Raw genomic sequence first — 16,276 nt, forward strand, 5'->3', positions numbered from 1 at the left:
ATCGCAATATATTTATATAAGATTACATATCCATTTCAAAACCCATCGACAAAACTTGACGTTCATCTTTAGCACCGACTATTACTCAAATTTTGACAAAATGCACTTACTGTACGAGCAATTTAGACAAATAGTTTTATAAATAATTGCACAAGAAACGCGTTCTGCAACAGTTGTTAAACTTATGACTTGATCCTCCGAAAGAGAGGATTTGGCGCCATCTAGACATAACTCAAAAATTTACTATCGATAGTACTCCACTCGACATTATCGATAATAAGTTTTACGTTTCTACCATAAGAGGGCTACAGTTTCCTGTTTCTTTTAGTTCGTGATACACATCCGGTACGTTCTGTGGTGTCAGAATCCCGTATTTATTGCTTAAAATATATTAAACTAATTGAACCGGTAGATTAATAATACTCTTACATTGTTCGTTATTGTCTAACGATGCTATCTAGCCATTTTCATTATCATATTCCAAGTATTTTTCATTGATCTAAATGGATTACGATTGACGGTACCCCACACGGCCTTTGCAGCCGTCTAACAACAACAACGTGTGTCTAGTCATGACTCTAGTACAATCAATAATATTCTTAATTCGAGAAGTAATGAAAAATACTGAACTAATAATACCCTGGTTTAAAGTCCAAGTGAAATTTTCTGTTCTTGTTCCTGATAATTCTCGTACCATTTTGACATAACCTAAAGTGATCTGTTACTTTGTTGGTTTAAGTTGGTTAAATAATTTGATTCAAACTAGTGTTTGCTATTCTCGTGATACTTTTGGTCATTGAAATCTACTTATTTATCCAGAAATATGTGTTTTCTAAAATGTGACTTATTCGTACAGAAATGGCAGACACACCTGCTGAACCAAAGCCTAAAACGAAAACGACGAAGAAGTCTAAGGAGAAGCCAGTGGAACCTCCTCCACTAAAGAAAAGGCCCTTCAAAAGGCATGGACGTTTGTACGCTAAAGCCATTTTCACTGGTTATAAACGCGGACTTCGTAATCAACATGAACACACAGCACTGCTGAAAGTTGAAGGAACGAAGGACATTAGAGACGCTGGTTTCTACGTAGGAAAACGATGCGTTTATGTATATAAGGTAATTTTCTGCATCTGCTAATAGTTATCATCAAAACTAATTTTACAGGAATTAATTGGTAAATTAAATATTGTAACCAGTGGTTGGTTGCTAATGATCATCCTTATTCTAGGCAAAGAATAAGACACCTGTTCCAGCCAAAAAGGGCAGGAAAACAAAAGTTAGGGCTATTTGGGGTAAGGTGACTAGGTCCCATGGAACCACTGGTTCAGTACGTGCTAAGTTTAAGAGGAATCTGCCAGCTAAAGCTATGGGACACCGTATCAGGATTGTAAGTGATCCAATAAAGTATCATAACCTCATTTTTTCTAGTACATGTATTTATATTTCATATTAATATTTTATTGCAGATGCTGTACCCTAGTCGGGTATAAACCTTTCTTGTATAATATAAGCAAATAAATACCATTTTGACTAAATAGCAGTTTTTACTTTCCTAACTAAAACTAATATAAATTCTTTAATAAATATTCACAATACTTGTTGTTATTGTCGGTATGAAATTAATTCATTATCGTATGAATGTGTATGGACATCCTAAACTTCGTTGAAACAATCTTACAGATCCGTTAGTTTTACGTGTAACATAACCTCGTATTTCGTATTTTCAAATATAGTAACACAACTTCAAATTAATTTCAAACGTATGTGATATTTTATAATAATACAGAAATACAAGAAAAAAATTACATACGTATTTTTTACATTTTATTTTACTATAATAATAAGTTCCTAACCTTACTTATTCACGATACATAACCTCTAATTTCGTATATCTCAAATAGTTAAAAATGTATTTTCTATAGTATGAATCATTCAAGTTTGAAAGGAATATGTTTAAAATAAACTTCTCCGAAAAGAATACACTCTTTATATGCGATAAACAAGATTCTACTTTTGATTATAAATCACAGAGGAGGCCATTTTCTGGGAAATACGCATATCAAACTCACACATGTAAACTTGAAAATCTGTGCTGTATTGAAATGCACAGAGCATCAAGTAACTATCATATCTAGACATTGCATAGTGATTACGTTCCGCGTACGACGAAAGTAAATATTTGTGTGGCATTTACTGCTTCCTTTTGCAGGAGAAAAAAGGATTTTTCTCCTGGGAGTAGCAAGATGTCGTATTTGCCTATTTAAATTAACGTAAAGAAGATCAACCGAGAATGATGATGTTTTGCTGTTTAAGAAATTGTTTTGACGGCCTTGGCTTTGCCGCAACTCAAACACCGAAGAGAGAACCAAATCCTATAGCTTTAGATACGTCTTTCATGGGTAATTTCAATGTTTACGATCGGGATAATTTTCTCAGTGTACTAACGGCTTAATGTCATTAAATTTGCGTAAAATTGCTCGTTTTTAACACTTACTGCCAAGGCGAAGTTTTTGCTGTTATGATGACGGATATTATCAAATTGATGCAGGACATGAAGTTGTGATAGTAAAAAATGGTCTGAGAGTGTGTGGTCGTGGTGGTGCCTTAACAAATGCTCCCCTTGTCCAAAGCAAAAGTTATTTTGAAGTAAAGATACAGCAAGGTGGCATATGGGCTGTTGGATTAGCCACAAGGTCCACGGATCTGAATAATGCAGTTGGTGGGAATGATACGGAAAGTTGGGCACTCAATTCGGATGGAATTATAAGGCATAATCAACAGGAGCTACATAAAATACAGAATCCGGTTCAAGAAGGAGACATTATAGTAAGTTGCAAGCGAATGAAACTGTACATCCACCAACCAATAAGTTTTTCTTTCTGTAGGGTGTGTCATTTGATCATGTAGAACTTAATTTTTACTTAAATGGAAAGACAATGGATGCTCCTGTAATGGGTATAAAAGGCACTGTATATCCAATACTCTATGGTAATATCTCAGCTTTACTCCTATAATTTAAGAATATCTTTTTTATATAAAAATGTTAATTTTTATTTGTAGTGGATGATGGGGCCATTTTAGATTTAGTTTTGGATAATTTTGCTCATCCTCCACCTACAGGCTTTGAAAAGATAATGTTAGAGCAGTCTTTACTCTAGCAAGACAAGCTAACATAACAGGGTCAATCTCTTTTAGGGCTTGATACTTTCAATGTACTTTATGTCCATCTTTTAAACATCCAACATCAAAATACAGAGTCAAGAACTATTCTTATTTAGACAGAAAGTCTTAAGATATAATTCTATAAATAAGGAATCCTTTTAATAATAATGTAAAAATATATTTAATTAGCAGTTGCAAAATAAACATTTTAATTTATATCTTCTGTTTTTTTCTTTGGACGAGATTTATAATATAATTCCTTTAAATGGTGGTTACCGGTGGTCGATCGTATTTACAGCCGAAAAATCGCGCAGCGTTTCATTTGGAGTGGCTTTTATTCCAATTTAGTACATCAAAATAATCACATACCTTCTTTTGTATAATTATTTAATAATCAAATAACATAATTTTAAATATGTGTACAACTTACATATATTTTTATATAATATATATATTTGTGTATTTATATGTGTCTGTATAAGATTGTATATAATATTGTATATACAACAATTTATTGTTCCTTAATTAATGGTATGGTATGTACACTGGCTTATGTAAGGTACCAATGGCTTTTAGGCCCACACTTTACTTTATTAAGGCTACTGTCATGGCCTTTCGTTTTCATTCCTCCTTTTATAATGTAGTTTCACACTAAGAATGTTATGTTACACATTAATCTTAAACCCTCATTCATACTATTTTAATGAGCATGTGCACGTTTTTACAATGCTGACAATACAAGTACTCAAGCGTAACTAACGATCAGATCTACGTAACTAATGATCACTTACAAATGGTCACAGATATTCCTTTAAACAGGCACACACTTCCGTGTACGATAATAAAGTTGGCAGAGCAATAGCAATTAGTAAAACCTAAAGGCGCGATATGGATATGGAAGTGCCAGCGTATTGGTCTGGAATTCACCTAGTTTTACAGTCCATCTCTATCCCCATCAGTTTTCAGAGCTAAGTTCGTGGATTGTGCTTCCGGTGTTACGAATTTAAAATAACAAAATATCCTAGTTTTCCTAAGATTTCCCTATCTCCCTATACATATCTCATTTACTCTAAATATTTTTCACTCCAACTGTTTTCCATCCCGAGAGGTTGTGAGCCGTAAAAAGAAAACATTCGGGGATCCCTGAAACTGCTACCAACCTCTACCACCATAAAGGTCCAGGCATGGTCCTGAACTACGGGCCGATACGCCAGCACCTCTGTATTAATTTTGAACGTATAATTCAAGTTTGTTCATTGTTGAATTATTTTCAGGACAATAACAGACGAAGATAAATATGCGAAAATAGCAAAATACTGCTAAACATCTATTTCAGTGCGTCAGTTTCTTAGAAAATCATTTTTTTTCAAGATACTCTTAATTATTGTAATTATTGTACCTATGCATTAAGTGAAAAGACTTTGTGCTGTATCTTCCCACTTACCGCGATTATAACAATCACTTCGTTTATGAACATATAAAAGGTTCCTTTTTACAATTATTTGCACAAGCTCTCTGCACCCTCGTAAAAACTTATTGAATCTTTGGTCCTTAACGTTACTTTTAAATAATAATTATCAATAATATATTGAATGCTTAATATTACTTATGCTAATAGTTTGTAGTATGTTGCTGATTTTCATATAGTGATAGCTTTAAGTCAATTTTCGCTTACATTCGTTTATAATGATTTAATTAAAATCAAATTCGTACTAATGTATTGTGACTGGTACAGTTGTTAATGATTTTATGAATGTAAGTAAATATTAGCAATCACTATCTAAAAATCAACAACAGAGTATTTAACATAGGCCACGACAATCTAAAATTTATAAACAATTGGACAGTAAAAATGATATACGTTCGTAGAAACATAAATCACTTATAATGGCAACCTAAGAGACACATTATCTTGTTTTATATCATTCATGGCACTCACTTTTTATTATACTTATAACAGATATGGTAATCGCATGAAAGACCAATAGCATATTAAAGAGAGCATTTGCATTTCCGTTTTCAATGATTTAACGATAGTTAGCTAGATATATATAGCGTATATATAGGATATATTACATTTACCTCATGACTTTATGATATGAAATATTTATAATGGTAACACATTGAGTCTTATTGCACAAGCAATTCTAACGCATTAAACAACTACATAATCCCTTTAACATAATGCAACCTGCATTGTTCTCAATGTAGCAGCTGCTAACTTGTTTATTCAAATTGACAAATTTTATTAGCTATAAATCTGATATTTTAAAGGAAATCCTTTTCCATTTGATAATTTCTATAACATCGAAACTCATGTTAAAATGATATGATTATTACGAGCGGTTACACTGCTAAATATCAGTATTTATACTTAGAAGCAGGCAATCAGACATCACGAAGTCAAATGGCACATCCCCACTCCCACAGTTTGATCTTTCTCGACCCTCTCAGCAATCTTCCATGTCCTTATGTTTGTTTATATTTGTCGTCTCGCGGCAAAGAATTACGTTGAGAAACGCTGTCGAGTGGCCAGAATTACTAGTGGGGTGTAGGGGAATATTTGACAGACTGGTGCCTTATTGCTTGCACGTATAATATTAGACACGTTTATCCAATGTATGACCATTCATTCCAGCAATCACATGAACATTTTATCACTTAAACTATACAGATAGTTTTCATTAAACCTAATACCACTTTATTTAAATAACACTGCAAATAATTCTATTAAAAAATATATACCTTTAGATATATTTACAAAATTAATTTATAATATTTATCCTTCCATTGAAAACCACTATAAATAGAGATTTTTATACATGCTGCCTATTATGTCAATGTTATTATCTTCGTGATGTGCTTATTAGGAATATAGATTGCACAAAAAAGAAAATAAAGTTTACGTTGTAGTTTTTGTTTAATGCACGTTAAAAAGTTTAATTGTAAGATTATAGAAGTTAAATATGTTATATGCAACAGAATATTAAAATAAAGATTAGGGGTGGGTGTCTCAGAATGTCGAAACCTCGACACCTTTTAAAACCCTAGAAAGTTTAGAAAATTTACAAAGATCCTGATTCACGTTTCGAGAATTTAAAACTCAGGTCCCGAACCACCCCTAACAAAGATGTTTAAAATAATAAATATCATTTGTTATATTAGTTAGAAATGTTTCAAAAGATTTTAGTTTCTCCAATTCTATAAAGTTCCCTAATGTAAAAGTACTTTTTGAGAAATAAATATATGCCTTATGATAGTACTAAAAAGTACTATCTTCTAGTATTAAATTTTTAACAAACATAAAAAATTTACTTGCAAATTACTATTGCATATAAAATAAAATATCAACAAACTGCATGTTTAAACATATCATTGCAAGCATAATTGCATCAAATGGAAGAACTTTGTTGAGAATTTATGAATATAAAAATCATAAAAAATTTGTGTCATTTATATCATATATACTTTTATATATAGCTATCGAAAGAGGATTACACCAAAATCCTCTAGAGCTCTCTTTGGTCTTATCCAAGTTAATTTCTATAACACTTTTGGTAAGATTCATGCAGAGATCTGCACAATAATAATTCTATGTAGAACATTTACTTCAAGGATGATTCCCTGAGATGCTCAGATTCAGAGCAATTTTATTTGCTTGGCTATGAATGCAAAGCATCAATTAATATCTATTCATTATGTACTTACATATCATTCAACATCTGTAGTATCCTCAATAACAGAATCCCAATTGAATTCTGTTGCGCTCTGCCTCGAAGGTAATTCCCCCAGGTGTTGAAATCGTTGTACAAAATATGGATCGCGATCTCTAAGCCGTTTGAATCTTTGAAATGCAAGATTCTTCGCAAACTCATAGAGTTCTAGATCCAATCTATTAAGCCTACGCACTGCGTCTAGCTGCTCTGCAGTAAGGGTAGCCATCGTAGCTGCACTCAGCGTCGCGTTATGCTGCTCGAACGCAACAGCGAATCTCATTCCAAACGTTTCCTCAAAGGAATACTGTCCAACCTATTTGATTTTAAGTTAATGTTGTCAGGTTTATATGACATAGACAAGAAACAAACTATAAAAAATCGAATTTGTAATATCTATATCACAACGTACAAAATTTGCTCCATTTGCTCTAAATATTGAAATTATATTTTTTCTTCGTGCAAAATTTTGATAAATTATTCTATACTAATTTAGAATGGAAAAGTTTTGTTATTGAAAGGTACAAAAAGAAAATACAGCATAGTTTTCCAGACATGCAATGATGCATCAAGGATAACAGTATATAGATGTTCTAATTATTTATAGCAAAACATGGTAAAGCAATTAAAGGTGGAGCAAAAAGATGTTCTATGAAAGAGGAATGCTACACAAGACAGTAATTTATGGAAGGAATAGTGTAATCACTTGCAATGCACTCTTAGATGACTTTTTTAGATGCCTACTACTCCAACTCAAAATTCTTCATTTTCTATTATGTAATTCTAACATTTGTATAATAATAATTAATCCTCTATCTTTCTTAAAACAATTGTCAAAATGAAATTCACAGTAAAACTAACAGCGCGATATGTTTACGAGAAAATCATCCTTCACATATGGCGGATAAGAGAAATATTTACATCAAGACCCTAACAGATGTTTTCACAGTACAACGCAAAATGTGTGACTACACAGAATTTGAGAAAGTGGAAACTCAAGCCTAATATGTTTGAAAACAGTACAGACAAGTAATTATGGAAATAGCATATTTTTTTCACAAGGTTAATGAAGTTATTATGATAATGAATGGTAACAAAAAGCATGTACGCATGCAATCATTACATAAAAAATTAGTTCTTACTTTTTGGTATTCAGTCAACATGAAGAAAGGCATGAATTGTAAATTGTGCTTAGCGCTAGCCAACATGAGGCGATCTCTCTCCAAGTTGCTGAGTGTAGAATTGTAACAACCAACAATTGATAGATCAGCCAACATTCTGGTTTGGCGATTACTTGCCAAATTATAAGGACACGCCATAAACTACATAAATCACAATATTATTTATCAAAACGGTTTAAATCGATGCTTGTACATACAATTCTTTTTATTTTTATTGTACACTTTTTCTATCTTCAAATACAAAGGCGTCGGGATATCGGCCCACTGTTATCGCGGGTGGTGATAGTTTTCGGAATCCCCGAATGTTTACTTTTTCCGACTCGTTTGTTTCAGGATGGGAGAAAAATAAAGTGGAAAATATTGAGTGCGACTCGATGTAGATATCTGACGCGAAATTCAATACAGTTCTCAAAACTACTGGGGATAGAGACCGGGTGAATTCTGGACCGATATGTCGGCACCTCTGTATAATGAAATTTACTATTTAAATACAAATGACGAAAAGCCTATATAAGTTTTAAATTTCTTTCTCAACGAAGCAACTGCTTTAATGGGAAGAATGGCATCAGTATAGAATAGAAAAAGGGGAGCTTAAAGATAAGGGGAAATGCTTATCTTAATGAGTTTCTAAATGTGAAAGCCTTTCAGATAAAATACTTAATGGTACACATTTGAAAGAAGTCATTCTTATGAATTTATGAGAATACTGAAATACAAGTTTCTTCCTAAATAACTAAATGATTATGGATTTATGATACGGTACCTGCTCTAAGGAGACTCCTTGCCAACTGGGTCCATCATAGCACTGTGGTATGTTTGCTTGGGTTCCTCCACACCAGTGACGAGCCCCTCTCCACGTTGCACCTCTCTGTACATGTCTGAATTCAGACAGGTATCGTGCAACAGGCTCTCTAATTATAGTTATATAAAAGTATCTACGCTTTATGCCATCCCCTTCAATTTTATTTAACTCTGTATCAACGCAACTAGTCAATTCTGTCCAGTCAGCGTGCAGACCACATTTCCAACCGGTAGAATATCTTGAGAAGAGCCAGTTTTCATTGCGATTTGGACGGAAACAAAAACAACGCTTACGCCTTCTTTGACAAGAGCATGGCCTTTGCAGATCTAGATCTCTGACTAAGTGTTTCCCAAATAATGTTCCTCCTATAACATAAAGAAGATTCTCATGATGCTTAAAAAGGATCTTTCTTAGAGTAACAATAGATGTAAATTAAATAAATCCTCTGCTTAATATGTTTGTTTTCTATATGGAAAATATTATTATTTATTTCTAATTAATTTAGACAAAGATTTTGTAAATCTCATCCATACATATTAATTTGTATAATCTTGGTGATAAAAACTATATAATGAAATGAATAAAGAATCTTTGACTTGTCTTTTATTGATATGTATCTTGATAAAGGAAACATTATGGGAAGCATGTACATAGAAAATAAGAAGGAAACAGGAATATGCATGCATAGCATATTAAACAAGACAACATCCCTGAATTGTTCTTTCTCTTTCTAAGATAGGGCCTCGAGGTCTCACATTGCCTGATGAATAATGCAAAGATTCCACTTGTACAATGGTCAGAAGGGATGTTGCATTGTTTTTATTGAGCCATAGGATTGGCTAAGGTTTGCCCATGGAATCTAAGTGCAAAGCCGACCAAAAAAAAAGTTCATACAGACATTTCTCCATTTCAAAACAGTCTGGTTCATTTACACACAAGAAAGTTTATGTGATTTACACATGCATAGACTTCTAATTGTGTAATTTCTACCAATAACCTACCGATACAGTACAAGCGCACAAACATGCACACAGAGAAACTCAGCAAGTCCCTATCACAACCAAACGTCATATCAATGTGAAACAACAAACGATATAAGATTAGTCTCTCTAATCTCCAAACACAAATTACATAACATTACCCTCACCCTGACAAATCAGTGCTCCAAAGAGTTACACGCCAGCCCCAAAACAAACACGTACAAACAGAATGCAGCTTCTGGAGTACTGAAAAAAGTGGCCCCTTACCAGTCTTCTGAATATGTAGGAAAACGATGACATCGTGCGCGTTGATATCAAACTGAAAGGTATCGTTGGTAAACACGTCGTCGTAGCCGAGGCTTCCCTGTATGCTCCGCAGCCTGAACGCAGGGTGCACCGACAGCAGGCCATTTTTGTCGAACTCGACAGAGACGGAAGACAAAGCGGAGCCAGGACCAGCGGAGAGACCCTCGGAGAGCCTCACGGACTCCTTCAGCTCGCGGCTCGTCAGAGCGCATACATGGTCCGGGCAAAAGTATCCGAGATATATGATGCTGGTGAGCGCGAGGAACAAGCATATCCCTACGACGCTGCGCAACCGAGTCCTCCGCGTTCGCGACTCCATCGTCGCGGACCTCTCGCATAAATCGTCCTGGACGAGGACCAACAGTACGCTAACGCCTTCTTCGCTTGACCGTCTGCCCATTATCGTGCCCCATGTTTTTTTTCACTAGTGGACGCGCACCGTGCACCGTACGCCGACACGGCCTGACCAAAACTACGCTCCCAGAGAACATCGGCCATAACAGATACTACCGATCCCCACCACCAGGCTCCTCGACCTCCTCCATGGCGCTATTCTCTATTTAAGGCGCGTTCAGACGCGAGCGCTGCGCGGAGGTCGACATTCAAAAGTGCCGCGCTCTTGCGTAGATACCAGGCGCGTCGGAATATATTATTTAAAAAATTATCTAGGGCTGTATTTATGGTGGATCAGGAGACTTGGTGGAGCCTCGGGCTAAGTACTTGAGTAAAAGTGCGGGTGAGATGAGTCTCTTTTCCACTACGGATCGGACGATGAATGCGGCCCCTGTTGTCTTATTTAACTAGACGTTATTTCAAATTTCCATGTATTAGTTTATTTAAACAGACAAATGAATTTTCTGTAGATCAGTTCGTTATTTGGTTTTCAAATAAAATAACTGCTTCTTTTGTTTTTCATTTGATCAAATAGTTATTCAAATAATTTCTCAAATATTCAGCGTGGATGTCTTTCTGACGAATTATTTGAAGCGACAAACAATTATATTGTTTTTTTTTAAGGTATACAATTTTCAAAATAAATGTAATAAATCTGCGTATAAATAAAAACCATAATTTTTTACATAGATGCAGGTCTTGATTTGACTACGTGGTGATTCTGCAAGTGCGCAAACAGATGCGCAAAGACGGCGCGGCGCGGGCGTCTTGTTAGCTTCGGTGTGTAAATCTGGAGGCATGCTTTATGAAGATTGTGCCTGGTATTCGTCTGCAACAGTCTAAAGAGGAAAGGAGGGAGAATGGCGGAGTTTATTTAAAAGTACGAAGTTTGTGTACAATGTAAGTGTATGTTCATATACGTCTCCATACAGATACTACTACCATGTCTATTTCGAGCAAAGGTTGTATCGGTTTTTTAGAAACGAAGGTTTGAGGAATGTTTCTTTTATAGGGGAAAAGAACGGCAGCTAGCAGGAGCGAGTTAACGAGTTTAAATTTTCGATGTAAGTATGTACATTCACATTATTGAATATTATATGCGTTACTTTTGTTATAAAATATGATTTTTTGTTGTTTTCATCTACGTGAAAAATATTTGACAATTATTGTATACTTTACTTTACTTTCGGCAACAACGACAAACATGGCAATGATGTCGTTCAAACTAGGGATTAAAAGTTTAGAATTATTTATTATTTCTATAAAATACGATTTCGCTTCATTTAAGTTTATTCTTCGTATCTCATTTTTCAATAAATTAATGATGTGACAGCTTAATGAATCTTCTAAAAAATACCAATTATTAATGTTTGATATTTTTTAGTTTTTAAACGTAATGGCGAAAGATTAGACAAATTTCGCAACACTAATTATTCTAATTTACAACAAATTTAGATGCACGTAATTACCCATAGGAAATTATATATATATTTTTTATTCATATTTTGTTTATATATAACAATTATAAAGAATGTAGCTTTGTATTTTACGTAATTATTGAGTAACAATTAAATGGGTCGGTATTCTTGATTTCCCGCCTTTTTTTGATTATGCTGAAGTAGGCAGCAATTCAAATACATGCATTGACTTTTGCATTACTTCAGTTTGAAGTAATGGATCGAACATAACCTCTTTTTTTGTCAACGTTTGTGCTTTGAATTGTCAAAGTTTGATTTATGTAACACAGTAACTTTGTTGTATATATTGAATTAAGATTTTGTACATTTCTGACACCTACAAGTAAGTGTCATTATATGAAAATTTAATGTTTATTGCGAATTATTTTGTTTTTAAAAATATTTATAACAGATATAAAAAAATATTTAGAACAGATTATTTATTGTTATTTTATTAATTTTTTGTATATCCCTATTTTACGCTGAGCATAGAAATTTTTTCTTTTTCTTTAAATAGTGAGTGTTTTATTGTTCGTGTTGTATAACTAAAATAACCCAATATAACTCCAGCAGATAAGTACATTTCATGAAATTTCACAAAGTTCAAAGTATTAAATTTTATAAACCTGATTATCAATCCATTCATGAAAATATGTGTTTAAACATGTCAGTATATATCACTGTTTAACGTTTAGAATGACAACTATTGAGTTACTAGAGGATAGAATTACTGACTTGGAGAAACGAATATATGGACTTTCGGAATCAAAAGAGGACAAGAATATGTTATTGGAAAATCCTGTGGTCGATAGTCTTTTACATGTAAACACTCTAATATCATCTGCTATGTCTGGAAGAGAGAAAACTAATGCTGCAATAAAGCGGTTGCCAGAATTGAATAATTATTTGGATCCAATAGTTGAAAGTTCAGAGATACCTGCAGAAGCTAAGGTTCAAATGTTGCTTATGATGGCAGGAGAAATTAAACAGAACTATGAAATGCTAAGTCAAGTGCAAGAGTTGACACCTGCATTGGATACTGATCGCTTGCAAGATGTACCAGAATTATCAAATAAATTAAATGATTTAAGTTTATCATATTTGAAAATATATGAAGACAATCAAGAGCTAAATGGACATATAAATGAAGTCTTTTCAAAATATAATGATGTAATAACAAGTATATCGAAATCATTAATTGCTATAGATGCAGCAGTAACTGCTGCTGAAATTGCAGCTATGCCCAAGAAACAAGTGGATTAAAGAGGAATTATATGAATAGTGTGCAAAAAATTAATTTATGTTTATAATGATGAAATTATTAAAAATTGTTAAGCTTGGTATGAAGAAGTATTGAAATTCATTTAAAATACATTTATTTTTTATCTTAGTATATAAAAATATTTACGCATTCATCAGTGACTATGCATACATGAACATATTTTATTGTTGTATCTCTCTGTAACAATGTACTTTATTAAAAATACTTATATACATTTATCCTATCTAATTCATAACCTATTCCAACGTTCATTTCAGGAATCCTTTTTTAGGATTTCTGAGACAAACCGTTTAACGAATAATTGGATATATTCATGCAGTGGTCTCTCGTTTCAAATAAATACTTTCAGTTTATTGTCGATTTCTATATAGTAATTAAACCCAAATATTTAATCCTCGAAAGACGGATCTGAATAAGACAAAATGGGGTCATTCCCGCCTCGGATCTTGAGCGCTCCATCTTGGTCCTCCGAGGGTTAATTAGATGCAGTCTCTTTCAGATAACAATTCAATAAATGTTGAATTTAGACTTGCGGTATTTAACAAAAGAAAAAATGCCATTCAACATTTTTCCTATAGTCATGGGTACATTTGGAACAACATAATTCAGAGACCTAATTTTCTAAACCTGTAAAAAATCTCTTATCATGTTAATCATATTAAACAGTTACTTTATACAGTATTTACAAATTTCTTAATTGTAAATAAGTATCATATCGCCAATCATATATATCTCCATAGTTCTCTTCTTTTGCAAACACATTGCAAGTATGAAACTTATTACAGAATATTGCAATATTTACCCATTAGTCGATAATATAAAAAGAAAGATCATTTACATTTCCTTTTCAATATAAAACATCGAATTATGGCCATTCAATGATATCCGTCGAGCGCATTATTGCATTGAAATAGGAACATACTGTTTGAAGTACAGACGGATATAATAAGGAAGTAATTAATTAATCCTGGTTTGGCGGTGATGGGATCTTTTTGAACCCGAGCACTTATTGTCTGAGGGTTACATTTTTTTGTTCGTAATGTTTCACAAATTTTGAGAGGAACTCGTACTCAACATGTTAAGTTCCTTTCCATAAATTTCCTGTTTTTCTAATACTATTTTCAGTATGTTATTGTAGTTAATTTAGATAATATTCATCTAATACTTGGACGTTTCCATCAGAACAGAATTAATTTGAAGCAATTTAGCTTTGCATTTGCAAAGCAGGCACAGATTGTCGTAACCAAGAAAGCGCAGGTTCTACGCTAGAATAAATTGCCGGGTGACTCCTTGAGCATCTGCTGTGATGACTAAGTAATCCCTGAATTTCCCATCTAACTGGACCCCCTCCAGATTCTGGGACACACATTAGGGGCGCGCCTTCGTCATTCTGGAAAGATAATAGAACAAATATTATGCATGCAATTTTTCAATGTAATTTTAGAGCATAGTGTAAAGAAACTACAAGATTCTATGAAAAAGTAAAAAGTAAGGATCTTAAAACTTACATAGCAAGGTCCTTTGCCTGTATCAGCGAGTCCAGCGCATATATTGTTCTTAGTAATAAACCCTGCATAATGACTGGTTGCATTGCATTGTTCTGACTCGTGCGTTGGCACTGGTAGGAATTTCAGATACTTCTGTAAATCTACCTCACCATTTACAGGGAATCCCCATCCAGCAATGACACATATTTGCCTTGGCTAGTTTAAAAAAAAAAACAGATACATGTTAGATGATGTGTATTCTTAGATAAAAGTCTTTGAAACGAAATAACAATACATACCTGAATGGGATTCTTTGGAAGACAAGCCGCACTAAGATTCCTTGAGAAAATTAAAGGCTTCTCAAGTTCTACTAAAGCGATGTCGTTGTCATACAAAAATTGATTGTATTTTACTTGAGGATAGGGAATGATATTTTTAACAGGATGAGCTTTCAATAGATTCTCTCCAGTGAAAAGTTGCCATCCGTTGCTTTGCATGTGTCTGAAATTAGGATAAAATGCAGTTTAGAACTACTTCTGCATGGTATGCAAAATATTTTCAGGATTTTTATTTCTTTTGACAAATCTGTAATTACTTGTGAGTGCAGGAGTAACTGGCAAGGACATGCATAGGTCCCAACACACTCGCAGTACAAGCAGCACCGAGTTTCGGTTCCTTTAGCAAAGCCACGCTGGACAATTGTCCTTCGTTAGCTGGTGTCCCACCGACTAATCTTGCAGTTGGACCTTCCCCATTGTGGGAACCGCATGAGAACTCCTGACAAGCAATTTGCACAACCAGCTCTGAGACGCAGAATTTCACTGGCTCTAAATTCGTGACTAGTGGCATTCGGTGATTTGGATTGGACTTCAGTCTTAGGATTTTCTGGTTTTTGTCCCACGTTGTGAACTCCGTCGTTTCGGCACCGGCAAACCCTAGGGCTTGGCAATAAGAGTTACTAAACTCCTCGCTCCATGCGTCAGAGCAAACTAAACTATAGTCGCCATCAGACTGCCTGTAATTTAAAAAAAGTTTAGCCATGAGGCTGTTCCTATTTTAATCCTAATACGGAGTTTATAGTTAGATGCTTACTTTATTTTTAACAGAGGGATCGTCTCGATCTCCTCTTGTACTCCGTTGCTCTCAGCGTCACTGTCATTCTGTAGAACTGTCTTTTCCATTGTCATGTTCGTTATTAAACATCCCCATTCGTCAGAATGGTCAGGACAGTGTTCTATCCCATCACAAACTTGATCCTTTGGAACACATCCTCCTGCTTGACACTTGAATTGATCCACAGCACAATCACAAAACTTTTCATCTTCCCCATTCGCGCATTCACTGATCCCGTTACAGTGCCACGTCAATGGTATGCACCATTTCTCTACTGGGCAGAGATATTCATCATTTCCGCAACTTTCGGCGCAATTATATTCATCCCGATGGTCCTCGCAATCGGGTCGACCATCACACTGCCAGATGCCTGGTATACACCTTCCTGAAATAAATAAGA

The 16,276-nt window shown here is 34.3% G+C and overlaps 5 protein-coding genes across 6 annotated transcripts in view; 3 read left to right on the top strand and 2 right to left on the bottom strand.

Annotated features, from left to right (window-relative positions):
• Nucleotides 1-326: 326 nt before the first annotated feature.
• Rpl35a (ribosomal protein L35A) lies at nucleotides 327-1,535 on the top strand. Of its 2 annotated transcripts, none has more exons than XM_076381851.1 (4): nucleotides 327-345; nucleotides 857-1,116; nucleotides 1,229-1,387; nucleotides 1,467-1,535. In XM_076381851.1, the coding sequence occupies exons 2-4, from the start codon at nucleotides 859-861 to the stop codon at nucleotides 1,488-1,490; spliced, it is 441 nt and encodes a 146-aa protein (XP_076237966.1). In that variant the 5' UTR covers nucleotides 327-345; nucleotides 857-858; the 3' UTR covers nucleotides 1,491-1,535. The 2 variants fall into 2 exon arrangements, with proteins under 2 accessions (XP_076237966.1, XP_076237965.1); XM_076381850.1 differs by lacking the exon at nucleotides 327-345 and adding an exon at nucleotides 387-408.
• A 604-nt stretch (nucleotides 1,536-2,139) lies between these two features.
• LOC143181462 (SPRY domain-containing protein 7) lies at nucleotides 2,140-3,406 on the top strand. Its single transcript, XM_076381849.1, has 4 exons — nucleotides 2,140-2,399; nucleotides 2,549-2,826; nucleotides 2,886-2,988; nucleotides 3,061-3,406. Exons 1-4 carry the CDS (start codon nucleotides 2,291-2,293, stop codon nucleotides 3,156-3,158), a joined length of 588 nt encoding a protein of 195 aa, XP_076237964.1. The 5' UTR covers nucleotides 2,140-2,290; the 3' UTR covers nucleotides 3,159-3,406.
• A 1,070-nt stretch (nucleotides 3,407-4,476) lies between these two features.
• Hs6st (heparan sulfate 6-O-sulfotransferase) lies at nucleotides 4,477-10,593 on the bottom strand. The gene is made up of 4 exons (XM_076381848.1): nucleotides 10,106-10,593; nucleotides 8,820-9,223; nucleotides 8,018-8,197; nucleotides 4,477-7,191 (listed from the first exon to the last, which is right to left on the bottom strand). The coding sequence occupies exons 1-4, from the start codon at nucleotides 10,542-10,544 to the stop codon at nucleotides 6,874-6,876; spliced, it is 1,341 nt and encodes a 446-aa protein (XP_076237963.1). The 5' UTR covers nucleotides 10,545-10,593; the 3' UTR covers nucleotides 4,477-6,873.
• A 1,604-nt stretch (nucleotides 10,594-12,197) lies between these two features.
• On the top strand, nucleotides 12,198-13,455 carry LOC143181842 (dynactin subunit 3). Its single transcript, XM_076382501.1, has 2 exons — nucleotides 12,198-12,337; nucleotides 12,690-13,455. The coding sequence occupies exon 2, from the start codon at nucleotides 12,691-12,693 to the stop codon at nucleotides 13,255-13,257; it is 567 nt and encodes a 188-aa protein (XP_076238616.1). The 5' UTR covers nucleotides 12,198-12,337; nucleotide 12,690; the 3' UTR covers nucleotides 13,258-13,455.
• The window catches only part of LOC143181382 (uncharacterized), a 55,395-nt gene continuing 52,532 nt past the window's right edge, over nucleotides 13,414-16,276 (bottom strand). The window contains exons 7-11 of the mRNA XM_076381762.1: nucleotides 15,856-16,261; nucleotides 15,359-15,778; nucleotides 15,054-15,264; nucleotides 14,785-14,979; nucleotides 13,414-14,666 (exon numbers count right to left, since the gene is read on the bottom strand). Coding sequence (XP_076237877.1) covers nucleotides 14,481-14,666; nucleotides 14,785-14,979; nucleotides 15,054-15,264; nucleotides 15,359-15,778; nucleotides 15,856-16,261 — 1,418 coding nt within the window. The 3' untranslated portion in view covers nucleotides 13,414-14,480. The remainder of the gene's footprint in view (nucleotides 14,667-14,784; nucleotides 14,980-15,053; nucleotides 15,265-15,358; nucleotides 15,779-15,855; nucleotides 16,262-16,276) is intronic.

The sequence above is a fragment of the Calliopsis andreniformis genome, chromosome 7 (assembly GCF_051401765.1).
Source record: "Calliopsis andreniformis isolate RMS-2024a chromosome 7, iyCalAndr_principal, whole genome shotgun sequence".
NCBI lineage: Eukaryota > Metazoa > Arthropoda > Insecta > Hymenoptera > Andrenidae > Calliopsis > Calliopsis andreniformis.

Coding starts and splice junctions, on each gene's coding strand:
- Rpl35a (XM_076381851.1), top strand. CDS start 859: ATGGCAGACACACCTGCTGAACCAAAGCCTAAAACGAAAACGACGAAG. Junction 1,117..1,228: donor GATGCGTTTATGTATATAAG/GTAATTTTCTGC, acceptor TCCTTATTCTAG/GCAAAGAATAAGACACCTGT. Junction 1,388..1,466: donor TGGGACACCGTATCAGGATT/GTAAGTGATCCA, acceptor ATTTTATTGCAG/ATGCTGTACCCTAGTCGGGT.
- LOC143181462 (XM_076381849.1), top strand. CDS start 2,291: ATGATGATGTTTTGCTGTTTAAGAAATTGTTTTGACGGCCTTGGCTTT. Junction 2,827..2,885: donor TTCAAGAAGGAGACATTATA/GTAAGTTGCAAG, acceptor TTCTTTCTGTAG/GGTGTGTCATTTGATCATGT. Junction 2,989..3,060: donor TGTATATCCAATACTCTATG/GTAATATCTCAG, acceptor TTTTATTTGTAG/TGGATGATGGGGCCATTTTA.
- Hs6st (XM_076381848.1), bottom strand. CDS start 10,544: ATGGGCAGACGGTCAAGCGAAGAAGGCGTTAGCGTACTGTTGGTCCTC. Junction 9,224..10,105: donor CCTACATATTCAGAAGACTG/GTAAGGGGCCAC, acceptor TTTATGTTATAG/GAGGAACATTATTTGGGAAA. Junction 7,192..8,017: donor TGTTGACTGAATACCAAAAA/GTAAGAACTAAT, acceptor AAAATCAAATAG/GTTGGACAGTATTCCTTTGA.
- LOC143181842 (XM_076382501.1), top strand. CDS start 12,691: ATGACAACTATTGAGTTACTAGAGGATAGAATTACTGACTTGGAGAAA.